This window comes from Haemaphysalis longicornis, unplaced genomic scaffold (assembly GCF_048455015.1).
Source record: "Haemaphysalis longicornis isolate Haplotype H1 unplaced genomic scaffold, Haemaphysalis longicornis Haplotype H1 scaffold_4, whole genome shotgun sequence".
NCBI classification, from domain to species: Eukaryota; Metazoa; Arthropoda; class Arachnida; order Ixodida; family Ixodidae; genus Haemaphysalis; species Haemaphysalis longicornis.
This window is the reverse complement of record NW_027526361.1, coordinates 56308935-56336784: the sequence shown is the minus strand read 5'-3', so window position 1 is coordinate 56336784 and position 27850 is coordinate 56308935. Positions and strand designations below refer to the sequence as shown.

At 44.2% G+C, this 27850-nt stretch overlaps 1 protein-coding gene across 1 annotated transcript; it reads right to left on the bottom strand.

Moving 5' to 3' along the window:
• Positions 1–257: 257 nt before the first annotated feature.
• LOC144178737 (alpha-mannosidase 2C1-like) lies at positions 258–25555 on the bottom strand. Its single transcript, XM_077706818.1, has 17 exons — positions 24863–25555; positions 24594–24708; positions 24115–24311; positions 23681–23811; positions 22257–22470; positions 21372–21499; positions 19090–19218; positions 18325–18484; positions 17825–17970; positions 15720–16108; positions 13875–14117; positions 12637–12863; positions 10979–11152; positions 10448–10558; positions 7923–8112; positions 6840–6982; positions 258–3356 (listed from the first exon to the last, which is right to left on the bottom strand). Exons 1-17 carry the CDS (start codon positions 25106–25108, stop codon positions 3093–3095), a joined length of 3207 nt encoding a protein of 1068 aa, XP_077562944.1. The 5' UTR covers positions 25109–25555; the 3' UTR covers positions 258–3092.
• Between the last annotated feature and the right edge of the window lie 2295 nt (positions 25556–27850).

The following is a 27850-nucleotide window of genomic DNA, read 5'->3' as shown; positions in this document are numbered from 1 at the left end:
ACATGCAGTGTCAGCATAAAAAAGAGCGACTCGCTGGTAGATGAATGACAAGACTAGAAATATAAAAATATAAATGCAACACCTATAAAATTTATAGTAGATGAAGCAAGATAATGAGAAATAAAACACCCATATAGCACAGCAGGCAATACGAGCAACATGACTAGTAAGAAGGCTCCGGAGTGCACTTTGCCCACCTTCCTTAGAAGAGCACTGAAAAATCACGAGTGTAAGTTAATGAAATTAAGAAATAGCAGTACAAATGCCTAGTAATCTTTATTTTCTTGAGTGAACAAAAAGACCATTATGCAGACAGTACACATTAGCATTAGAGCAGATTTCAGCAAACTCATGAACATTTCTGACATGGACCACAGAGTCATAGGAATGGCAAATCCACAATAGAGCACTAATGCAGTAGCCGACCGTATTTTTGGTCTCCGAAAATTCGGGCTTGCTGCATATTTCGGACTTCCCCGAAGAACCGTCAGTTGTCCCATAGGAGTAATGATTCACAGATTTTTCAGACTGCTCTTTTATTCGGACTATTTTTCATTCCCCTCCAGGTCCAAAAAATTTTTCGGCCACTGCATTTCTCAAGACCTTTTGGTCTTAAACATGGCCTCTTTTTAGAGCAAAGCTGTTGTGCTCTGGGTTCTGACCAAAATTGCGTGCATCTATTGAGTCGCATCAACAAAGAACTGCATGTGCTCGATCCAGAGCTCGAGTAAAATGCTCTGTAGCTCACAATGTAACGTAGTTATTTTGGAAAAAAAATCATACATACTGCAATTGGCCACTAAAAAGGCTATATCGTTATGCCAAGTTTCATTTACTTGTCATAGTTTTATCACAGTAAAGTTGTAAGCGTTACAGAATTCCCGTCTGCTGTCAAGACATGGCCATCTTAGGAAGGAGTATGGTTACAGAAAACAGCGGTAACTCTTGTTCTCTTGAAACTACCTCAAAACAAATTAGAGAAGAATATATTTAGAGTGGTAAATCTAAGGAAGCTATGAGTGTGTGTCTTTATTTGATCAATAGTAAGTCACCGTACATAACCCAATATAGCTAGTTATCTGCCAATACAGCTTTGCTGGTCTTTCATCTTCAAAGTAGTGGAAGGGCTCTAAACTTTTTAGTTATAAGTGAAGTCTCAAAAATTACTTCACAGGCAGCATTGCTAAGCACTTGTTCTCTCGTTGCAGAAACATAAAAAAGGAGGGGCTTTCAGTGGCTCCACCTTTTTGGCCTAGCCTGATGACACCCCTGCACTTCATAGGCAACATTGTTAAGAACCCGTTCTCTTATTGCAGAAACATAAAAAAATGGAGGGACTTTGCAGTGGCTTTACCATTTTAGCCTAGACCTGAAGATACTCCTGCACTCAAACTTCTGCGCTCTGGAGACCCATCCGCTTACAGCATTAGCTGTTTTTACATAGAGTATGGCAATGTTAAAATCGGGTGCAGATCATCCACTTGTCCACACTCAAATTTTGCACCAAAGTAACATTTCACGGTATATTTTGTTTAGCACTAAAATTTATGACTAGTTGTTAGCCATGGGAGAAGTTAAGAAGAAATTTCACTCCGTAAAATTACACACATGACTAAGGACAAGGCAAAAGAAACACACAAGAGAAAGAAACACACCTCGTACCCTGCCAATTATACAATTTTACAGTGCATCATTCTAAACAATGTACCTACTAGCAAAAGACTAGCATTGCTGTTAACAGCGTCTCTTTGTGCACTTTGTGGAATGGAAGGGCCGACAATCAGAGTTTTAAACAAAAACATTTGATGCCATTCCACGGAAAGTGGAACGTCCTTTTTTGCGCCGATAGGCGAGAAAAATCTTTGGGCTATTAAGTATGCTTACATGCTTCAAATGCAAAAGCAGCATGTCTTCCCTGGCAACACTTATCAAACACTTCTTTACTACCGCATTGCATGTGTGTCTCCTTCATTGCTTTTCTTTCTTCGTTTTCACTAATTACTGGGCCACAGACAATTCAGAACTCTATACCGAGAAGCAGTGAATCTGTATCATGGTAACACCATGAAACCAGCATGACACACGTGTGATGTAGCCGTTAAATATCGCCAGGGGAGGCCTTAATTATTTTCACATTCAAAGCACGTGAATAGACTCAAGTGTTTTGAGGAAGTTCTACGGGGGGACACTGCTCTTAATTTCTTTAATTGTTAAGTAAACTCTGCGAAACTTGTCAGTCTTGCTGCGTTTTTTCCCGCTGATTTTAAATATGGCATTATTTTTTGAGTAAGTCAATTAGTTCCCAAAATTACTAGAGATAATTAGTCATTTCCAGAGGAACAATAGACAAAACAATGTTAGTTACAAAACTGTAATCTTTACATTTTCCAAGACCATGAACCCTGGTGAGCGCAATAAGAGAATCGTTTTTTTTTTTTATGCACTGCTTGGAGATATTTTTACAGCTCATTAAACTTTGGTGGCACCAGTGGCAAGGAACCATTTCAAATGCCCATTTCAAACACTGGGTTTTTTGCCTGATGAGGACATAATGCTTTTGTGTTAGAAAGCACAGCAGACCATTTGTATCACAGCAGCAAAACAGCTGTGCCAGAGCACTTGCACGCATTTGTGTATGCATTCCTACTTTTCTTCACACACTTAGACTATGCATGCAACATACTGTCTGGCCTGAAGTATGATGACTATTATTTGGCACATGCGTGCAGTCTGGCTTGCCCTGGCACTTCATCTGTCTTCTTGGAGAGCATTTCGCCCTATGTCAGTAAATGTGGCCAAAATCTATTTGAGCGATGTGCACTGCTGACAGCTTCACATCGTTTTTGAACTCAATATCAACCAAGTAAGCTTAATAGTAAAGTCTTATTCAGCAATTAAAAGGGAAAAGCTCAACTCCCAACTCTGAGCTCGACAAGAACTCATTCCTTTCATCCAGCCCCAGCACTGACAAAGTTAGTCAGTTTAGTCAGTTAGTACATCTGCACAAAACATGCATCAAAGGTTAAGAAACACGAAGCAATGTGAGCGCACAATTACATTAGTACCATACTCGTGCTAACCATGCAGGCACCTCACTTGGCATGTGGCTTCAAGAACACCAGCACTGACACAATCTGGAAGGGCTTCAGGACTAGCTGGATTGTGCCGCTGCTGAGAGGGAGCTCACTGCCTCCGTCTTCCAGAGCATTGCAGGTGACCGCCCTGGCGACTGGTAGGAATGTCGTCACTGCTGCGGTCGCCTCCCCGCCATACGCCTCGTACAGGCGAAGGACCAGTGCATCCTGCCGATGCTCCGCTCGCTTGACCGTCTCCAGTACCACTGCTGGGCAGGACACCTACGCCACAAACAATTTGCAGCATTGCAAGAGTTAACTCGCTAGATTGCCTAAACAGTGTTATTACTGCAGAAAAAAGAAGTGCAGGCTTTTCGCCATCAGTGAGTAAAGAAGTTACTGGACCAGCAACACGATGTTCCTATAATGCGGTAAAATGAAGAGGGTGCTGTTTAGCCATGACTGGGACTGAACGGTACAAACAATTAAACCATGACGATGCTTGAAACGTGACTCCACATACACGTCAGTTGGGTTGTGCCTGTAATGCTCTCTTTCCCGGCCAGTGAGCTTTCCCTTGAGGTGGCCCTCTTTGTCCTCAAAACTTCACAAGTTCACGTGATGGACAGCGCCATGTCTACATTACCCCTTTAACCCCAGGCCCAAGCTGTACTCCCATGGTCTGATGCAACCCCGTTCTTTGTCGTCTGTGGCTAGGAGTCGCATTCACGAATCCCCTTAACTCGAAGGGGACCATAAAATTGTTCGAATTAAGCGGAGTTCAAATTAGCGGGCGGATGCTAGAATGAATGAAAATCTCACCACAGTGCATGGGCAGAACACAAAGAAGCCACCTCTGGAACCGTTATCGCGAATTAGGCGCTACTATACGTTTGTGGCAGGGGATTTCATAAATAATGTTTCGTAAATAATAATGGCATGTGCCGGAGCACTGGCGATGGTGGCGCGGTGCCCTCTGTAGATACAAAATAAGTTGTTGCAGGAGCGTAGAGCGCGCGCCACGCGGTTGTTTTCCTGTTTCGTTGTTTTGCACCCCTAGTGGATTTGGTTTGCTTTGGATTTACAACACATTGTGATCACTCTGGGCCGACTTCTTCTGCCAGGAGCGATGAAAACCAGGGGATCATAGTTCGAATTAACCATTCTGAATACTGACGCGTTCGAATTATCGGGAGTTTTCCCCCACTTAAAATATACTGGGCTGTGCCCAAACCAGGCCGTGAGTTCGAATTAACCGGAAGATCGAATTAACTGAGTTCGAATTAACGAGCTATTACTGTATTCACACGTCACCCTGGTTCAGTCTGTTGCTGTGCTGCTCTCAGTGCTAGAGACAAAATACAGTCAGTAATTGGTTTCGGTTTCTATTTTCAACACCAGGGAGCAGTATTAAGTCCGGAGGAAGCAGCATTTTTCACCTCTGCTGTGTTTAGCCTAGCAATCGCAATTTGAAAATGGCGGCACACATGAGGAATTCCGATGACAATTATAAATAAAGAGCTGTTCCTCACACTAGTTCGTGCAGGGGAATTGCTCAAGAACTCAAATTTGTCTCCGAGAGCAAGTCCGACATTTGAGTCTGAGGCAGCTTCAGGTGATGCTGAGAGTGACGGCGAATGTGATGATGTGCTAGGGAGCACTCTTGAGTGGCAACACAGTTGCAATGAAAACCCACTGCCAGCTCCACTGCAGCTCCCATTTTGTTTGGTGCCCAAAATGCATTCAGAGAGACATGCATTGCATGTACGCATTGCAGCATTAAGGGAACGCCTGCCTGCATTGAGGTAAGGCTTAAATGCATTGAAGAAAAGCTACCTATACCAGTGCTTTGTATTGCAATGTTTTTTGTGTTAATTCCAATAAGAAGCGAATAAAGTAACATGTTATGGCACAAAAAGTTTGGCTACAAAAAAAAGGCCAAATTCGGCATGTTCCTTGCAAAATACTTTGGGTGTTAACATGCTTAGCTCCCTGGCATATGGAAATGACAGCAATAGCGACACTAATCATTTTCAATAAATATGGATAGAGGGTATGTTTGAAGTGCTGCACTAAAACTGTGCTGCTGTAAAAAAATGCACTTGTAGATGAACATATGCATCTTCCTTACTTTTACGATACAAGTGAAGGGAGCTTTTATATGTGTGTGTAAAAAACGATGCACGGAGGGAAAAAAGTTGACTTTTGGTACAAAGGTTATGCAAAGGCCAAAAGATTAAATGTGATGAAGACCTGCCCCTACATTCCAATAAAACTTGGAAGTTCCACAATACAATACAGAAAGCCTCATAAGTTTCAGCCTTCTATGCTTGGTTCTACTAAAGCCCTTACGCCTACTGTGCTTCTGATGTCCATAGGGGTGCCTAATGTTCATCAAGCATAATCTACACCCTTTTGTGCAATCATAATGCTTCCAGCCACATTTTTTACTGGCTGTTACACATCCTCTCTTGTATTCCTCTAAGGGTATGTACATCAAGGTCAATCTGGTAAGTGCCCAATTCAAAACACATAAAACGTTCTAATATCCTACAGTCTAGAGAATACACAATTGGAAATAAAGCACTATAGCACAAAGGCCTGCATTTTTTGTCCTCCCAGCTGTCTGCACATTAAGCTTGACTATCAGAAACAGCTAGTTGAATTCCAAAAGGAATAAAAATTTGAATCTCAAGACACCAAACCTCGGCCACGGCTATGAAGTGAACTTCAGCAAAGCACTTCAAATTATTTATAACCTCGAGAATGTTTTTGTTTTTAACGTAGAATGAACATCACTTCTAGCTTCTGACCTCAGCCACCATTAAAGGAGCCATGAAGAGAAAACACAAGTTTGGTTCATTCAAAAGATCGCCTTGTTAGAATCATACTGACAGCACTTTTAATGTAAACTTTGCTCAAATAAGCTACATAATTAGGAAAAAAGGAAATGGCTATGCGACCCACTAGCTCATTTCCCGCAACAGAACCTATGATGTCATACCAGACTGCTCTGCGATTGGCGGAGGGCGGCAAAAGCAAACGCAAATTAGGCAGAGCTTATAAGCTTGCCGAACGAGATATTTGCGCTTAATTTAGGGCACAATCTTTTTAAAGCCATAAGAATGGTGGTACAAACAGTGGAGGTTACGAAAGCACACATAAACATAGAAGTACCGATGCGTACTGCTGTTGGTACTGCGTGCACTATGCTTGGTTTAGCTGCACAGGACTGCGGGGCTTTGGGTTTGTTTCAGACGACACTGGCTGATTGAAGCAAGCTACGATGTCTTACGCGACCGTATTTGTCGAGCGAGCACCATGTTTCACGAAACGATTGTCTCCATGAACAAAACAAGCAAGGTACAAATACATTCACAAACAAACCTAAGGCAGAAAATGACTTGCCTCGGTGTGGTGGCGCCATCTAGGTTCTCTAACGGTAAACAAGGCCCTGTGATGACAATGCAGACCACAAAACGCACGATTTAGTGGGAAAATCAAAATTTTAACTTTCATTAATTAATTTCTCAGTGAATAAAGCATCGTTTGCATTCGGACAAGCGCTGGGGGCACTATAAAACACGAAATCTTTCGAATAACACAAACTTGTGTTTTGTCTTCATGGCTCCTTTAAATGGTTTTGAACCACATATGTCAAACGCAAGATTGGAAAGCCTCTACCACTAGGCACACCATGATCGGTCCCTTAAATAATCGCTGATGGGAAGCTAGTTTCATTGGCCCCACTGGTGAAAAACTGACCTGAAACCAAGAGCCCAACTCCATCAGGGACTTTTGCGAGCTCAGCACTCCAGAAAGTTTGGACTCCGCATTGCAGAGCACCATCTTGAGCGGGGAGCCCAGTTCGTATGCTTGGCGAATTACTCCCGCTTCCTGAAAGGTCCCTGAAATACCAATGGACAAACACTTTTTGCACTTCTCTTTCAAAAAGCACTCAAACTGTGTGCAGTAGAAAAATGAACAACAGATTTAAAGGTGTGATCATGCAAAAATTAGTATCAGACATAAGACTTGGCATGCATTCTCATCTTCACGGTGAGTTTCATTCGAATGAGAAAGAAATTGACTGCACTTCTTGGGAATGTATTTGAGACTTGGGCATTGCCAGCCATCTGTTGACAAGAAAATGAACTAGCAGATACACTGCAACATAAAGCTCATTAAACGAATTGCTTAAAACTTAAAGTAAATCAAATGGCTAGCCTTTCACTGCTAAAAAAAATCTTACGATGTACAAAAAATAAGACTGCAAGAACCTTAAGCTAGTTGCTACATGTTCATCTCTTCACAGGCAGATGCTGCACCAATGCACAATCCCCAAAATGCAGACAGCGTCAAATTTTGAACCAGAGTTTTGAACCAGAGTTTTGCAACTGAGACGCACTGAAGAACTCCATTTTTGGTAATCACAGTAGCACAGCAAGCGGACACGGTAATACTCTGCTGCCTGTCAGAGAGATAGACGAGCACAATAATTGCATGTAATGCCTTCTTAACCATTTCCTCCCATTAAACGCTCCAAAATTTTTTCACATCACAATTTGGGCTAACAATTTTTCAGAGTACAGAACAAGCATTGTTGTCATACCCCTATATTTCATTATTGTGCCTAATGCAAGCTTACATGGCTTGCTGTTGCTTTCATTCAGCTTCTCACTTATTTCTTTATCTCTAAGAGTTCACACATTGCTGGCATTACACATTTGGTTGAATAAAAATTAGTGATTATTAACTCCTAAATGATGACAGCCTGACCAGTAAAATCGGAGCACCTGGAAATGGCCAAGAGCATAAACGAGTGCAATGAAGGCTAGGGTGACTTGCCCTGGTGGGGCATGAGGGCATAGGTGAAGTGATGGTGGCCCATGTCAGCATCTGGGTCGGGGCTCTTGGTTGCTCTAAGCAGCGAGAGGCGCAAGACGTTGCCGTGAACCGCGTGACCATACTTGGAGGTGTTCAACAAAGACAGGCCGTGACCGTGTTCACTGAGGTCGACCCACTTGTGGCCGTACACCTGACAGGAGGAAAGACACAAGCGGCAACTGAATAAACCAACAAAATACGCTCACTGCAAAGCAAAAGAAAGGCCTTTCCCGTTAACTTCTAACCACTCCTACCGTGCATCGCCCTGAAATTTTCCCATCTGATTCCTTCTCACTAAGTTTTCTGTCTTCCCCTACATCACCTTTTGCCACCTCTAGCCACTAAACCAATCCCCGATTTGATTTGATTGATTGTACAGTTTAACACGCCGACACAACGCAGGCGATGAGGTGCGCCATAGTGGAGGGCTTTGGATTAATGTTCAATGCCTGGGGATCTTTAACATGCGCCGAAATCTCGTACCCACAGGCGTTTTTGCTTTTAGCCTCGGTCAGACAAGAGGCCATCGCAGCTGCGAATTGAACCCGCGTCCGCATGCTCAGCAGCGCAACACTTTAGTTACTGAGCCACCACAACCAGTACTGAGCCAAGCCCATACTACTGAGACTGCAATAAATTTTCTAGGATAGTGACACCCTAAAATTTCTATTTCAGGTGAATGGGCTGTGTCAAGAGCCCGCCTCCCATGCCAGCTTTAAGACATTGGAAAAAGTTTGTCTTGTAGTTTCCAGGCACAGACGAGTGTTTAGACTAGATGGTAAAAACACAAAAGTTTCTTCGGCAGTCCTGAAAACATAAAATTTTCATGTAAAATGTCAAATCATGTTTATTCAAAATCAAGAAGATATTTAGAAAAAATTAAACAAGTACAGTGGGAAAGCAGGTAGGTACACTGATATCTCTGCTTCAGCACTAGAAAAATTAGTTCCAGGCTTGGCTGCTATGCTGCGACAGCTGCACGGTCATTTGCAACAAGGCCCAAATGTTACAAGTTAAAAACGTTCAAGGCATGAAAAGTGAGTGGTATGCAGATTTGTGTAAAAGCCCAACATGATGTATAAAGAAGAAACTGCAGGTTGGAGTGGTCCTGCCCCTTTTACATCGGTTTCGAAAGGCGGCACAGGCAGCCACCATGGGTAATTATGCTAAAACGTCCACAGCACTGTGCGGCCTTTCGCTAAGTGAAAGTACTACAATTCATTCCCATGACACACCTATGATCGAAAGCTACAACCATATTTTTTTTTTTTTTCTTGCGAAAGAATGCCCGTTGGCATAATAACTTATTTACAAATATACATGGGCCCCGGTCTCTCGAAGGAAGTCAAGAAGGGAGCGGTGGTGGGGTCCCCAGAGCCACCGCTGAAGGTCGGGGGGTCTTCCAGGATGGAGGCCTGTGCCTCTCAGGTGTCGCTTTCTGGCTGAGGCCAGTGAAGGACACGCCCATATGAGATGGTCCGCGTCAGCTTGTGCGGCCGGAGCTGTGCAGAAGGGGCAGGTGTCGTCGAACGGGGCATGGTAGCGTGGTGGCCACGCCCGGGTCACAGCAGGTGAAAGCGCCACTCCAACGCGAAGTCTGCGCAGCAAAACCTCTTCCCAGCGAGCAAGTCTACTGGGGAGGTCCGTTCCACACGGGGGGATGAGGGCACGTGTGGCGCGACGCAGATCGTCCTTCCGTTGGAGAAAGTTTTCTATCGGACCGGTTCTTAACATTGGCAGCGGCCGAGGAATATACGTCGGGTGACAAGCCATATCCACTGCAATGTGAGCAGGGAGCGTATTCCGCCTAACCCACACCAGCCTGAGAGGGCAGGGGTACGTGTCTAGTAGTGTGTGGATGTCCCTTGAAATGGTACAATTGTTCGATACTTGGCGTAAATCCCGTATCGCCGCGGTGGAGTCCGTATAAAGATGTAGGATAGAACCCACGGGGGCGCGCTGTAGGGCCGACGTTAGTGCCTGAAGGCCATCCCGGATGGCTGTGAGCTCCGCCAGTAGAGAGGGCAGGGTGCGGATGGTTTGGTAGAGGCAAGTTTGTGAGACGTCAGGATAAACGGGACACTGTATCGCCGTAGATAAAACGCCATCCTGGGTACCAGCGTCCACGAAGGCCTCTATCGCCTCGTACTGGGTCGTAGCCGTCAGTAGTGGTCCTCTCGCACATGCTTTTCTGGTAGTTCGAGTGTGCAGTCTAGTCAGTGGTCGGTTGTCGGTCACCTGGTGATACCGCCACGGCGGCCTGGTTACAGGGCGATCCTTCTGAGGTTACTAAAAAATGCAAAGAATAACAATACATCCTGCAAGAGTGTATACATTCATCTTGTTTTCAACTTAAAAGCTACACGAAACAACTGACACATGCAACCTACCATTTAAAAAATGAGGGGCTGTCACAGAATTTAATTTAAAAATGTACCATGCAAGTGATTTCAAACAAAGCACAAGACCTAGATGCAGCACACTACCTCGAACTTTGCCCAGTCCCAGGAGGTGTTGAAGTGGGTTGGTCGCTCAATATGGCCAAACTGGATTTCATACGTTGCCCGTCGGGAGACTATGTTTGCTGGGAACTCCACCTTTATAAGAGGCAAGTCAAGTAAGAAACGAGCACATCATATGACACTTGGTGATACTGGAGGACTCTTGTGCATACATTTTACCTGAACATGTTTATTCTTGCATAGGGAACACATGTGCAGTATTTAGTCATTTTACATCGATGATCCGAACAACACACGTTCACAAAAAAATATGCAATGCCTAGCTAGCAAATCTTCTCTCAGAAACCAATCACAAACTAATCAGAGAAGAAAAGAAAAAGAAGAGAAACCAGAGAAGAAAAACACTTCAAACAGGCTATTCCTGAATACTGCAAGCAAAAAAGTGAAATGTAAACTTTACAAGATTTTCGCCACAACAGACATATTTGCAGCCATTGTACTATTCTCTTTTCCTACAAAGAGTAAGGGGGTAACCATGACAATGAAGAAAATCACCTTGAGGAACTTGTGGGTTTCTCCCCACTCAACTTGTGTGTCAAATTTCAGGTACGGGTGGACTGCATCAATGATGACGGTCTGCGTGACAACACTGCGGTCCCCGACCGTGAACTTCACCTTGACCATCGCTTGCAGCGGACCTTGCTGCAGAATGGTGGCCGGTTCAAGCAGCTGCCAAGAGACCAAAACAAAAGATAAATGCTCTCCGTAGCCATTTACTAAGCAGCCTCTTCAATTACATCCAAGCCTACATTTACTGTCAGTCTCATTTTACTGTAACTAGCAGTTTCAAGTGTTGGCATTACCCCGAGTAGGAAGCACAATCCATGACTTACCCCACAGCCTTTAATCAAGTGTAATTCTGTATGATTGATTGATTCTTGCGTGTGCGGGGCATGTGCAGTGAAAGTACTAAAAATAAAGTTCACGTGCTTAAAAATAGGATGACAAGGAAAAAACGAGATGAGCAGAGGGTTCCAAAGTGGGGATGACACCACCATGTCATCAGGGCAAGCCTGCGAGGTTTTCTAAGTCAGGCTAATTTTTGATGCCCTGTGTTGTTTTCCTACAAACCAAATTTCCTTCCTAGAATTGATACGAATGTGTATGGTACCACCACGTACTTTTTTCTTTCGCTTTTGAAAATTGTGCTAACCATAGCTTGTCAGAATACTAAGTTATACCTCATTGCGGTAATACTGAAACGTTTGTGATTGAAGTCGCCACATGAGGTAGATATCACCCCTATACAAAATAAGTTATATCATTAAGTTATATCAGTACAAGCTTCTTTATGTTTCATTTGTACAATTTACAAAAATTCCGAAGAATTTTAAACGGGTCTTTTCTTTCCCATCAGCTAGTTACTGAAGCATGCTTGAGAAATCGTTAATTACAGTATTTGTATTAGAAACCGGAAATATTTGCTTCAATTCAAAACTATACAAACAAAATCACTATCCGCTTTGAATGTGAAGCTCCAGATTATTGAAGCCCTAGAAAACACTATCAGTTATAAAGGCAGCACCATGTAACACTTGCAGAATGTGACAAGGTTGAGACAGGTCACTTTCCAAGCCACCACCACACAATAGTATGAGCTAGCATCAGGAATTATCAGGAAATTCTCAGACCACTTGCTGGTACTGTGAGATGTTTCAAGTTGATACTAGTCAAAAGTCTGTGCACGTAACTAAGAATGTACGAGAACAGGGTTTTAAATTCTGGCGGTTTAGAATAACATTAGCAAATGCAGGGTACAAACACATGATATGATAGACACAGTGTTAAACATCTTGTAGCCCCCCCCTTCCCCAAGGCTTACTACCCTTGAGCGTGAACTGACTTAGCTTCCCTTACTTGCAAGAAAACAGAACAAAAAAAGAAAAGAAAAAGTATCAAGTAGACATGCAGTGTGAAGCCGTGGGTGGTATAGCCTTCCGGGTGGTATAGCCTTCGGGTGGTATAGCCTTCGGGTGGCATATAAAGTGCGGGTGGTATAGCCTTCCAATATGTAAAAATGCCTTCGCACCTAAAGTCACCGCAAACATCACCAGCCTAGGCCATCGCATCCGGCTTGCTCAGGTGGGTATTAATTACAATGAATACAACGTTAACTCAGTACCGAAATATTACAGCACACAAGAAGGACATACCTGCTTTGCGGCCCGTTTCCGCGTCTCGAGATGATAGTCCATGACGTCCCAGGCGTCCCAGTAGAGGGGGATGTCATCAAACATGACAAATGTATTTGCAAGTGTCTCTGGGGCTACAAACTCCTTGGAGCCCCCAAGAAGTTTCAAAGAGGACACCTCGCACCAACTGTTCACCTTGGCTTCAAGAAACTGGTTTCGTAAGCGTATCACGCCAGGCGATGTTTCCGCTGAAAAAAAAAAAAGCGTTTTATCAGACTTCAGAGTCAACGCTTAAAAAAATATTTCCCTACAGAACAGCCTTCTAGCATAGCTAGAAGTGAGCAGGTATGCATGAACTGAAAAAAAAAACCTGCTAGCACAAGCAATGCAACCTCAAGTGTTACCAAGTGTCAAGTGTTACAGTAAAGAACATTTCGTTCCTTCAATCTGCTTGAAGAGCTGTTGAAGGGTACATCCAAGCATACGAAACACCAAAAGATTGAACCCTCACTGAGGATATTGAATGTGTGCACATACGAGTCGTTACTTATTTAAAGCAAGCTGCCACTTGTGCACAATTTGTTTGGTGCTTCAAGTGCGATGGTCCCAAAAATCTGCAAAATTTGCAAATTTATCTGCAAGAAGCGCCACACACAGGTATGAACGAGCATCTCCAAGATGAACATATGTACATGACAAAACACAATCAGCAACACCGACAGACACAGCTCTCTAGGTTGTATTTCCAAGTTCCGGTGTACGACAATGCCATAAAGTGCAACTTGAGCAAGAGGTAACATTAAATGCAACCTGGTAATGCTTTCAGTACAGGGCTTCCAGCTGCTTTTGCCAACAGTTTGTCCCCAGGAGCTAATAGCTTGTTTTCATCCCCCAGCTGCGGTATACTGCTCGAGTCATAAGCACCCTTGCTTCGGCTCCCTCGTCTGCATGTACAGTGATAGAAGGTGCATCACAGATGCATCCAGCCCCTTCTCTAGAAAAGAATGACTGCGAGCCGCTGATGACATTGGGCATCAATTCACCCTTCATCCAAGCAATGTGCTTGCTAGTTACTGAATCTAACAAGCATAATGCCTGTGAAAAGCTGACAGTAACTTATCTTCTCCAATGTACCTCTTTGTGCCTTGCATGAACATATTTGAAAGGCGTTGCTTTTCTTCACAGAGCTCATTTTTATTTGAGTAGCTTTTTCGAAACACGGGACGAATTCAACGCCGCGCAGGTGCAATTGTCCTCACCGGCCAAGACGGACACCTTGTGCGAGGCGATGCCTCGGAGCACCTTGTAACCCGCAGGAGAGGCCACGAAGGACACTAGGGTGCCCTGCTCTCCCTGCTGCATGGCGTTGTCATCCACGCCCTCGATCCAGCAGCGCTTGGACAGTTCGTCCCGGTTCAGGGGCACCTCGACGATCTCCGACCGACTCCACGGCAGGCTGTTCACAAACACCAGTTCCCCTCTGGCGTAGTCGTCACACGTTCCTGCAGGAAAAATGGTCGTTTTCTTAACTTGACTCTCTAATGGTCCGACAGAAGGGGGAGTAAGAGCAGGTATGTCATGTAATACACACAAAAAAAATACAATAGATGTAGTTAAAGTACAAGGCTCTGCAGTATGACAGAATTACTAGTTACTTATCACTGTCGTCTGGTTACTAATTATGGTAGCTATGGTTTAAATGAGATGACATTCTTCGTGGTTTCAGCTTCTGATAAATATGGCGGGATGCCTGTAGAGATTGGATTATGATATCTGTCTTTTTTGGCTGCATGCTTCCCCACTTCTGATCCACCCATGTGCCATAACAATTATACTGGCCACATCATCCAACTTTTCACATCATTGAGGACTATGATCCTGTTACCCTAATGATGACATCTAAAGGGTATATTAATACACACATTGTGTGTGCACATGTGTGTGTGTGTGTGTGCGTTATGAAGTGCCCCAGAAAAAAGTTAAATTAATTGAAACACCATGTAACAAAAGCGAAAAGAGACGCATAAGACAGCTTATGTATGGAAATGTGAAAGCACTACATTTTATTTCAAGCTATGCAATTTTTTATATCCGAATGTACATCTGTCATGACTGGCGTCTTGTGTGGTGACAACGTCTTCATCACCAGGAGGATATAGTCTGTTGGGTAATCTTCATGTCATTAATGGTTGCAGAGGTGTCAGCTGGTGGTGGTTTTAGCTGCAGCGAGCACGTGCCTCTTTGCCCGCCGTGAGGCATTTTTGTGTTTCCTTGCATCTTCTTCTGAGGCATACTTCTGTGGATGACCTCGGCATGTGCATTACCTCAGATATGGAACCGTAACACGGGACTTAGCTCACAGAGACCATTACCCAGTTACATGTGAATGCGACAGGTAATTGAAGAATAATGAGAGAGGCCTTTTCCCTGCAGTGGGCGTAGATAGGCTGGTGATGATGATGACAGAGGTGGATCCAAAAAGGTGTGCCGCCCCCACTCCCTTCAGGTGCTTCCACAACTTGCACCCATCTCCCACCTCTCCTGTTTATGCTCTACACTTGGTATCGGCCTTGCATGTGACCAAAACATTCAGGAGATAGCAGAAGGGAAAAAGGGAAGGTGCCCTTATTTAAGGGATGGGAAAATCCCGATGAATTGAAACAACACACCTTCCCTCACAGAAACACCCTACGGAGTCAAAGGACACTCCCTACACCCACGCTCCTTGCTAACCCTTAATTCCTTTCCTCAATATCTGTGAGAAAGCAACAGAAGTTCTTATTCACACCTATGGCCCTTGAGCTTATGTGCATCAGCTATGGCAGCGCTGCCTTAAAGACCTTCCATTGTTGTACTGCATCAGCTTGTTATTCAGAGTGACACAACTGCTATTGCGAATGATTGCAACATGTGCACATTTTCTTTCCTCTGCAAAATTTCTAGCAATTGCAATTTTTGAAGTCCAAGGTCACCCACAAGTGCCACATTTGAAACAATCAAGAGACTTATCTAATTATCCCTGCAACTCCCTTTCTTCTGCCATTTAGCGCATCCCACAAGGAGGGAAACGACTTCCCTAGATCAGTTTCAAGGCCACAACTCACCAAAGAGCTTCTCCAGGGCTCCATCGGTCAGCTGCCTCACCCGGTCAAGCACCCGGGTGTTGATTTCCTCGGCATCCTTTCGCACCTCGGCAATGCAGGTTCCCGGAAGGACGTCGTGGAACTGGTTCAGGAGCACGTCCTTCCAGCAGGACTCCAACTCCTGGGCGGGGTACGGTGCCTGCTCGGGGGCGAGCGCGTACGCCACGGAGCACATCATCTCCGCATCTCGCAGTGCGTGCTCACAAAGGCGGTTCAGCCGCTTCGTCTCGGCATGTGTCGTGTATGTCCCATTGTGCAGCTCCAGGAACAGCTCGCCTGCCCAGCGGCCCAGGTTGCGTGTTTCCGTCTCAAGAGTCGAAAAGAAGGCATCTGGAGAGGACAGCTTGACCCTGCAAGGGTGTGCTGTCTCTTATATGCTGTCCGGGACAGTTCTGAGCAGTTCGTGGGCAGCCAATGAGGATGGCTTTCACAATGGGGATTCTATGGGAAAATAAAATAGAACTGCTCTGGAACAGTACTGAGTGTTCTAAAAGAAGAAATTGAAAGACCAATAATGACACTAGGATGCAGACCTACTTCACAGCACATCAAAGCGATGCAGTGGCACTGGTGTCGGTTGCCACTGCTATTAACATAGTGGCAAGTGCACAACTGCAGGCATTTGGGCAATGGAGTCAGCCACAGCTGCTGTGGAGACATAGTGGCAGTTGCAAAACTGAAGGCATCCTGGCGGTGAATGCCTACAGCTCCCCCCACGTAGTTTACAAGCACAAATTAGTGCAAAGAATAAATTGAAAAAAAAAAACTTATTCAGTTTTCACATGGTATACCTACCAGAACTACTAACTGAATCAAGATCTACTTGAAACAAGTTTTTTTTTTTTTTTCTCTCAAACATTAAAAAAGCTGGCGTGTGAAAATAACAAATTGCTTGTGCACCAATACTGAACTTCAAATGACACAGCTGAATACGGAACAAAGAACTTGTTTTTATTTTTGCCTGTTGGAACACACTGACTGTGTTCATAGGATGAAAAGGTAATCATGGTAGCGTTTGCTACAATAAAACAGCATTATCCAGCTCACCTTCAGTACAAAAGGTCCACTTTACAAAAAAAGAAAAGAAGAAGAAGTAGAAGAAGGAACTACTGTATGTGGTCAGGGCAGCACACCGTTCACAAAGGAATAATTTTTCCGACCACAAAATACCTTCTTCGACTTAGGATTGAAACCAAACTATGCGCTCACTCAGACTGCCAACTGCAGGGGACATTCCTATGGCTTACAGAAAGAAAGATGGAAATGCGGTTTACTACTACATATTCTGACCTAACCAACTGGACTGATTTAAATCTAGCAATGCGGATTGCTCAGCGAGTTCGTGCCAATACTTTGAAAACATGGCATTGCTAACAAATGAAGGCATAGGATAGACGACTCCACAGTGCACTAACTCTCGACTGCTTCTTCACTTAATAACAGTGAGAAGAGCACCTTTAATTTATTCCTGCTCTTCTTGAGTGAACAAAAAGTTGAAATTTATTGCACTGAATTGTAGCCGCTCCTGCTACATCCTTGTCTATTGGTATACAAATTCATAAAGAGCCACACAAGGACTTTAGTAATGTGATGCTAATGTATTACTAAGGATCCACCAACGGATCTTTGATTAATATTCCATTTTCACATCACAAAAGTCATGCATGCTTTCTCACACTAGTATAGTAAAACATGGCATTGCTAACAAATGAAGGCATAGGATAGATGACTCCACAGTGCACTAACTCTCGACTGCTTCTTCACTTAATAACAGTGAGAAGAGCACCTTTAATGCATTCCTGCTCTTCTTGAGTGAACAAAAAGTTGAAATTTATTGCGCTGAATTGTAGCCGCTCCTGCTACATCCTTGTCTATTGGTATACAAATTCATAAAAAGCCACACAAGGACTTTAGTAATGTGATGCTAATGCATTACTAAGGATCCACCAACGGATCTTTGATTAATATTCAATTTTCACATCACAAAAGTCATGCATGCTTTCTCACACTAGTATAGCGTGTCTCTTTGTCAGTAAGAGAGGGTAGTGGGAGAGAGGTGTACCAACCTGGGAAGACCATTCACGTCTTGCAGCCTGCACTGGCGCCGTAACATGGCCTCCGTGGGACCACCTCCCCCGTCCCCATGACCAAACAGGAGCATGCTTTGCGACACCCTTCCCTTGTCTTCGAGGTTCGTCACCGCCTTCATCACCTGTACGGACATTGGATGACAAAAAATGGATGCCTAAAGATTTCAGGCGTGGCTGTGCCACAAAACGGAAACAACTCAGCTGCCTAAATCCCTTCTCAACCACAAGCACCAAGAAGGAAACATTCGCACCAGTAAGTGAGAAGTGCTCGAGAGCTTGAGCATTTGTTGGGTCCAATGGCTGTTTAAGACAAAGGTAAACAGCTGATGCCTCACTGCATGATTATTGAAAGCGTTAAGGACAACATTTTGGTCAGAGAAATTTCCAGCAAACTGACATGCACTCCCAAACACGTTTTGCCTTCTGTGAGCTCTAGCTTGTACAATGACACCCACGTAAAAGGAGCGGAGACTTACCTCAGCAACCCTGATGTCAGCGCTGTATGTTTCGGAAGGTGCAAAGTGAGCCAAGACAGTGCTGCCATCTAGGCCCTCCCAGAGGAAGCTGTGGTGGGGAAACTTGTTCACCAGGTTCCAGCTCAGCTTCTGGGTCAGGAACCGAGACACTCCACAGATCCTGAAAGCCAAAAGGGCAATGTCTGCATGCGTTGCCATTCTCTGAGCATTTTTAGTCCTTCAATGTCCTGTCATCTCCAGCAGCTATCCTTCACAAAATTAAGTCAGCGAAAGGATTTAAGTAGCACTGCAACACAATTAACTGCAGGAGTGCAAATATAAAATTGGGACTGCAAACTCGAACACAAATTTTAAAAATCAACTGCAAATTGAATTGAGTATTTTCAAATTCGTACATCTCTGCTGAAGTATCTTTGCCTTGCTTTAGCTTTGTCTCATATATTTTACACAAGTACCAATTCACTTCAGCTAGCATACACCTGAGTTCGCCACCACTTGCTTTGCACAAAGTTTACAAGACTTTTATGCACAGCTTCTGTGTCATGCGGAAAAGCCAAGTGAACGCAGCCTGCTCTGTAGTGAAGTTTGAAAGTTTGTATGTTGTATGGCAGAGCCAAGAGTTATTGCTCTATTATTCATAAATGCGTCAGACGGCACCGACATTGATGTTCTGCATCGGTGCTTTTGTAAGAACGGCACAAGGGCTTCCAAAAAACCTGGAAGACAAGTTTTATGCAGGAAGTATCTATTTATCGGGGACCTCACCTCATGATTTGAGGAAGTTGAGCAGAATAGCCAAAGGTGTCAGGAAGCCAGAACTCCTTGCAGCGGGAGCCAAACTCCTTTTCAAAGAAAAGTTGCCCATAAAGAAACTGCCGCACAAAGCTTTCTCCGCTGAAATAGACGCAAGGAATCGCATGGAAAGAGGTTACACCTTGGACACTCAATAAACACACTATGGGGTAAAGTTAGCACAGGACCGGGGTAATTGGAGATTAATGGGAGAGGCCTTTGCCCTGCAGTGGGCATAGATAGGCTAGTGATGCCGATGATGACGATATATAATAGGCATCAACAACATATAGAGCCACCAGCATTGGTTGCTCTTGTGGTGTCACAAATGACTTCTACATCAACTTCTACATGACATGGAAAATACCACTGCTCTTCGGGGTCCACTTTTACCGTTTGTTCAAAACCGTTAAAAGGAAACTGTCTATTTGCCTTATTATTAGAATAAAGTATAGAATGCACGGGCTATGTTTGAGTTTTTCCAGCCAATATAAGTGCATTTTTAACTAGAAAAGTGCATTCAAAAGTGCCATTTGCCTCTCACGGATTTGCTAACGTCAGCTGCCATGACACACTTGAAAGCCTGTAAGTCTAAATTTAGCATGTTACTGACACAGTTCACCTGTAAGCATGCATAGCAACAAGCAGAAAGCCACTTCACCCACAAAATAGGCAAAAACGAACATTTTGAAAATTGAGATTTGATGAAGGCATCTTGCAAAACAGCGTGACATCATTGCAATCATTGATGCTTCCACACCTGCCGCTCTCGACTTCTGCTAAATAGCCAAATAATGAGTTACATGGCATAAACTATACAATGCAGCCACAAATACTCTGACTATTTAATTCACTCACAGACTTATTGGCAGTGCGGCAGGTTATACGCGTGCAAATACAGTACTCATTTCATAAGTGCGTGCCCCAACTTGAGTGCAAACTCCGATAAACCTAAACGCAAACACTATACAAAGCTTAGCTTCTCACAGGTTACAATTCAAGCTTTTTAAAAAACTTATTCCTGTTCTCCTTGCTTTTCATTCCATCTCAAATGACAGTGCAGTGCGTTCCAAGCTCTGTGGGCCCACCACCACCAACATTGTGCAAAGCAAAAAAAATATATACAAAGAAAACAGGAAGCAGGACAAGTGGTCTCTACCAAAATTTCTTCCCCTCATCGTTGCCTATCCATTGTACACTCTTAAGATTCCAAAAGTACAAGACAACCAGACCCCAAATGCATATTGCTCAGGTATCTTTTGGAACAGTACACAAGATAGTTCAAAAGTAGTGCATTTACAGATGTTTCACAACTGTGCAACCATCTTTTATATCAAGAGACAGACTATTATAGCAGTAGCCATTAAAAGTCTGCAATGTCGAAGTGGAACACAGCGCGGTTCTCAAACTTTCGAGAAACCAGTTCTTTCTGCAGTTGATGTTATCCTGTAGCCTTACTAGAGAACTTCAAAATAATTATCACTGGTTAGTATTTTGCCTGTTAAGTGTAGTACTAATAGTGACCTCAGATATTTTGTGTATACTCTATTATCCTGGTCCTATGTGTATCTCTGTGACTGAATATATCGCTCTTGTTTCTTTAAACCCTCCACCTAGGTGAACAAGGGGCCCTTAGGGAACATAGCAAAGAAAGCAGACAAATGAACCAATAAATTGTAGTGCCAGCTTAACCCGACTGGAAAGTGAGAGACAAACAGCATACGCATGCTCACACAGGGCAGACCATTCCTTAAAACTCAGCTTCCACATGTGATCAGGTAATACAACCCTGGCCATGCTTCAAAAGGCACAAGTACAGAAAATGTCTCAGATTGTTTTTACATTTCCAAGTATTGCCTTTGAAGCAATACCTCGGTAAACCACAGTGTTGGAGCTGTGAATTTTTCTTATGCTGCCTTAATATTGAAAGGCCACCAATGGACCACCCCCAACAACAACAGCCGCGTCACACTGCTCTCCCTCTGGGCGTTTGCTCACGAGGCAGGCAATGATCACAGCATGTGATTGTGAATGTACACCATATACACACGTGTGTATGCACTTCTTTCTTTCTTTCCTTTCTGTCTTCTCTCCTACACCCCTCTTCCCCCCTATTAGGTCAAAGGGCCATCCTACAATAAATAAAGACATTTCATTCATTCATTGAAAGGCAGCTGCCAAATTTCTCAGTAAGTGGCCCTGTGCATAGAAGTGTAATGAATAGGTGTAGATAGCGAAAGAAAGCAATTGCGCACCTGGGCAAATTACCGTCCATTTCAACCCAGGTGCCGCCCACAGGAATGAATTGTCCTTTCTTTGCATAATGCTGTATCCTTTCAAACAATGATGGGTAGTCGTGCTTGACCCAGAAGAGCTGCTGGGCCTGAAACACAAGGACTTCAAGATTGCCACGTTTTCCAGTGTACAACTCACACCACTGTATAGGTTGCACTATCACATAAAAAAGCAGTCTTTAGAAAAATTCTGTAGCTAAGTCACACCTTATGCATAAGCTGCAGCCCTTTTGTCGACTATTCTGTACACAAGATGTGCCGCCCGTAACTTTAGAAAAATAGCTGTGAATTATAAGCTGGAAAAGCCAGTAAGACTGGCTTGAGGCAAGCAGAAAGCCAACCTTCGTTCAGGCAAGCATTTTGTGCTAATATGTTTTGTTTGTTTGTTTCTTCCCAACGTGCAAAGGAACATAAAAGTGAAGAACCATGACACAAGCTGAAAAACATGCCCCATGAAAGAGAAAGCCCTCTAACCTCAAGAAAGACAGGCCTCCCCTTGTTTAAGCAAGCCTTTTCCACAGTACTAAACAGCTTTTTTAGAAACAGCAGAGCTTGTTACTGTATTACTTCACTACACTACAGCCCAAAAGAAAAACAAATTTGCAGACTTATTTGGTCAGTGGTTGGCTGCTGAAGAACAGCATCTATGCTCTGAGGTGGTTTGTTCTGGAGGCCGCTATATTTTATTGTTTTACCTCAAAGCATGGTAAATCGGAAAAGCTTCAAGCTTACCAATCTCGACCACCTGGGTACATTGACCCCCATTTACTTACTGCACTGCACTACCCATTTGCATTCAACAGGTCTCCTCAAGTCGTTAATTTTCACATGTCAAATGGCACCAACCTGAGAGCAAGCGAAGTTGTACTCAGGATACTTCTCCATGAGCAGAAGGGCAGACGCAAAGCTCCGAGCGCACTTGCGTTTAGTTTCAGCGTAAGGCCACAGCCACGCCGTGTCAATGTGGCAGTTGCCAATGGCTGCTATGGTGTGTTGGCTCTCTGCATTGCGCTGTCCGAAAAAGCGGTCGGCTATCTCCTTCGCCACCTTCAATGAGCCCCTGCAAGAAAGCACGCATGCAAGAAGTGGCCGATCCCTGCCTTGGCGAGAAGCCACCCAGACACTTCACACCATATTGTGAACACGCTACACATACACACACACACAAAGAAAAGACGACTATAGTGCAAACCAAAGATCGTGAAGAGAAAATAGACTGAAGTAGGGTGCAACTTGAACTAGTGGGTACATTACAAGAATGAATAACACTGCACATTAAGCTGGGACAATGAAAGAGCTACATCGGTCTGCTTTCTTTTTTCGTCTTCTGTATTTGGGTGCCGTTTGTTTTCTTTTTAATTAGGAACATGGATGAGTTCTTGAGCTTCTTCCGGAGGTGCTTGAATTCAAAGTTTACTACGTTTCCATCTTTCATCAATTGGGTTTATACCAGAATGATGAAATTCTTATGATACAGCACAGCACTTTATAGAAACATGGAAATTAATTGTGAAACTCCCCAAGAATGTAGAATCGCCCTAATGAATGGGAAGAACAATACATGTACATGCTTTGTTCTCATAAGATAAAGTAGGCACCAGTAGCCTGACACGGGGGGGAAAAAAAACATTGAATGCTTTGCGGTGGTGCTAAAATAGCAGCAGCGCACACCATGTTTCAGCAACGTAGACTAGTTACTTTGTTTCTAACATCCAATGCGTGTCCACTTGAGAGTTGGCTCTAAGTAGACCAGAGTTTTTTGTTTTTTTTTAATTGTACAACATATGAATATTGTATTTGTTACATCGCATAGAAGAGTTCCACAAAGGTTATATGAAAGTGATAGCACAGATGCTCTCATACATTGAATGATTGATTGTTGGGTTTTAATGCGCCGACGCAACGCAGGCGATGAGGCGCGCCGTAGTGGAGGGCTCCGGATTAATTTTGACCACCTGGGGATCTTTAACGTGCGCCGAAATCTCGTACACACGGGCGTTTTTGCTTTTCGCCTCCATCAGAAATGCGGCCGCCGCGGCCGAGAATCGAACCAGCAACCTCGTGCCCAGCAGCGCAACGCCTTAGCCACTGAGCCACCGCGGCGGGTAGATGCTCTCATACATCCTTTGTTTATCAAAAAAAAAAGGAGTTTAAAGAGTATTTTTTTTTATTATTTGATGCTCTCATACATCCTTTGTTTATCAAAAAACTCTTTAAACACAGAGCTCTTATTTTTTCTACAGCCGATAGACAGATGAGAGAATACTAACCTATCATTGATGTCGATGCAATTGACCATTTCATTGGCAGCGTACATGGCTTCATAGGAACGAATACCATCTTGAGGCAAATTTCTCGCCATCTCAGTCAACAGTTCAAGGTCTGTGACCAAGGCATCAACCTATGTGGAAAAAGGAAAAGGTCCTCGAAAATAAAATACTCTCCACATTTGCGAGAAAGCTCTGGTTTGCTTGACACTGGCCGAATGTTGTAGACCTGATGCAAGCACTGCATTGATATAATGATTTGTCTTTGGATGGTTATTCTAACACAGTGCTCTCACCAAGTTTTGCTAGAATACTCCAAGGCAGCCCAGTAAGTGAGAAACCTGATCCCGCTACAAATTTTAGCAGTTGCTAGCTGCAGGTCCTCTGCACAATCTATCTGTGACAGAAAACCAAGTGCGAGAAATTCGTCAAATTACCTCTCTGTCATACACAGCAATGTCTGCCCTCTTGAGGGTGAACATCTTTTTGGGGTCCGGTGCACTGATCATGGTGGGACATCCAGCTCCGAATAAACTATTGCATGCCATCTCTATGAAGAACTCGTGATGAAGGCAAGACACACTTGCTGATGGCGTGATAGTGAAGGAAAGTCGTTCTTGGTGGCTGACACCACCTGAAAAATACAACTTGTAAGCATAGCTGCCCTCCTAACTGGTACTGACACAATCAAGTTTGTAAAATTAGAAGCACGTTCTCCAATAAGCATTACCTAGATGTTTTATCATAAACCACTCTACTCCATTTGTTAGCGGCAGTAATGTCATTAAAGTCATGTTTAAGCATTGGTAACACACGGAATGCTTCGATCGTCATAAAATAACATGCAAGCTGTGAGAGGCGAACTACCTTCAGGTTACACAGGACCAAATTTCAATGGAGGCGTATTGGATATTACCAGACAGTCCTTGCAAGGGCTTTCCGTCTGTCGTATACAAAAGCGCTTCGCTTTCGGAATCCCATCTTAGATGGATTTCCTTGCCACACCACTTGTTCGGAATGTCGATCACCACCTGTCAGAAGAGTACGTCAAAACAATTTAATCCTTGGTTTCATGCGTTCAGGGATGAGGCGAGATTATCGACAGTAAGAACATTTACGTGACAATGTGAAGTGGAAAAAAAAAAAAAAAAAAGCTTCTCCCCAGCTCAAAAGACACACATATACCTTGAACCAGCAGGTTGTCCAAGTCGGCCCAAACTGATCACCAACGCACGCCTTGACGTAGTCCGGCCGGCTGGAGGCTTCGGCAAAAGGGACGCGATCGGGTGTCGACCAGACCGACAGGCTTGTCAGATCTTTCGTCTCCGAGTAGATCTTCCCGTACAGATTGACATCCGTGAAATAAACAGGGCTGACGAATTTCTCTGCTCTCTCGAGTGTGCATCGCTTGTTCTTGAACATGGAAGCCATGGCACCGAACAATTCTTGGCCGTACAGCGATATGCCGGCTGTCAAGTGGAAACCATTGTAACGGTATCCGCGGCGGATGTAAATGATACCCGGCGGCTCAGCCGATGATCAGCTAGCCGCCCAGATACGTGGCTCACACACGCGCGGTTTCACCGGTTTTGCGGTCGCCACGGCATGTAACGCGTGTACAGGTCGGTACTAGCAGTACTAGTGGTGCTACAGTGCAAAACGCCGGCGCACAAGCAGCAACACTGCCGGGTTGATAAAGGAAGATCGGTTTGAAACACGGCACCACCACAGAGGCTGCTGCTGCTGCGGTGGACGCGTTTCGGTCCGTTTCCGGTGTCACGACACGGCAACGGGCCACGCGGATGTTGCGTTGCACGAGGCAACCATGACGACGGTGGCTTCTTTTTGTATTGTAAACCGTGGCGGGTATTACAACGAGCTTCATATCGCAGATGCGAGTACTCAAAAAGAATTTAGGTGCCATCAACAAAAATGACGCGTATTTTTCGCCATACTTAACCTTGTTTCCGTTGTGATGCTCTTATTACCTGAATTCGTAGCGCCACAGTCACGCTACAAGCCTTTCACCGTGGCCAAAAATGTCTGTGCACGACGCCCAAAGATTGTTCAGATGAGCAGTCAGACGAAACTTCTAAAATAGGACTCTCCAGGCCGAAATGGGACATCCCCCTCCTCACTCGAGCATATGGTTCTCGAGGGAGAAACTCTTTATTAAAGAGGAAAATGCAGACAGGTTTGCCCGTTTGCCGACATCAGTTCACCGGCATGCTAGGAGGAGAAAGAAAAAGGTAGTAGGTGTAGTGAAGGAGAGCAGTAGTATTAGAGAAAAAATAATATAAAATACAGTCCTTACATAGGAAAACAATAACTACTTTCCAACCAACATATGTACGAATTTCGGCCCCATCTCTCTATCAAGACATCTTGCTGCAGCTTAAAGAAGACATACTATATAATAAAACTCTGTGTGAGACATTTGCTTCGGCATCACCTGCCCTGGATGGCAGGCTAGCACGCACTAGCGTACGGGCCAAGTTTTCCGCAAATGAAGATTATTATTATTATTATTATTATTATTATTATTATTATTCTTATTAAACACAAATATTTCATTGTTGCACTTGATATAAAAGGGGTATTCGACAATGTCACACACCAAGCCATCCTACAAGGGGTCGCTACTACTAACTGCGGGCACGGATTTTACAACTACATCGTGATATATTTGTTACCCACCGAACCGCCACTGTGCGAATCGGTCATCTTCGACCTGACACTTTTCCAGCAATTCCCAAAGGAACGCCTCAAAGCTCGGTTATTTCACCCTTTAACCTTGCCATGAAGGTCCTCACACCACTGCTCCAAGATATTCCACATCTCTCACACGCTTTCTACACGGACGATTTCACACTATGGACATCCACTGGCTCAATCTGAGATCAGGAAGGAAGATGGACTTCAATTGTCGATAGACACCGCTTAACAATATATCCAATACAGAGGACTGGAGTGCGCCCCCGAAAAGTTCACTTTACTTACGCTAAGCAAACGAACTACCCGCAAGACCGCGCACAATACCAGAACCAGAACTATATATAAATAATCACCGTTTTCCAAACGTTCCCCACCTTCAGATATTGGGCCTCATAATACGTAAAGACAGATCTAGCTTACAAGCCCTACCGCACTTATAGTGCACACTCAACCAACTCATGCACATCATCTGTCACATCTCCAATCGTCGCTTGGGACTTCACGAACACGACACTCTACGCATGGTCCAAGCCATCCTCATCAGCAGGATAGCATATAGTACGCCATACTTGGCCCTCAGACCACAACACAGAAAGGCGATGCCACCATAGACCAGGCCTGCAAGACCACTATGGGGCTCCCAATCAGCACTGCAACCAAGAAACTTTTGCAGCTAGGGGTCCACAACACTTTGGAAGAAATACAAGAGGCCCACCATGCATCTCAGATATGCTGACTACAGCTCGCGCCCACGGAAAGAGCAACACTTCTCCGTCTGCACTACAACGTCCCACCACGACAAGATCAGAAGATTCGAGTGCCAGCAGACATTCGACAACATATTTGCGTAGCACCCCTACCTTAAAATATGCACCCGGTTTTCAACAAACAATGGCACACGGTACGAGCTTGCTTAATTCATATGAACAGTCACCACTTACCATGCACTCGATACACAGATGCATCGCCCCACCCTCATCAGAAAGCCCATGCAGCCTGTGTCGTTAACGCATAAGGCAGAGAACTGGCAGCAGCGACCATTCTCACCATTTCCATCGAGACTGCCGAGGAGTTTGCCATCGTTCTCACTGCCACAACAGGCGAGGAATTCCTCTGTTATCACCAATTCTCAGACCGCCTGCAGAAACTTACTCATTGGTCGCATCTCTCAACCTTCTTCGACAAGCAAAAAGATTACCAGAACTTAATATCATCTATCTGTTCACCTGGCCACCAGTCCTTCGAAAGGCACACGCCGCTGCCTGTGCTCACACACACCGGGCCGTTACGCCAGAAGGAGAAAACAAAGACGTATCTACCTTAAAGCCAGCACCACACCACACATACATCAAAATCTTAGCCCACTGCGAAAACGACCGCCGTCACTTCCCACCACCACATTCACAACTAACATGCAACAAAGAAACCCCTCTCCAGCGCCTACAAACCAATTCGTGT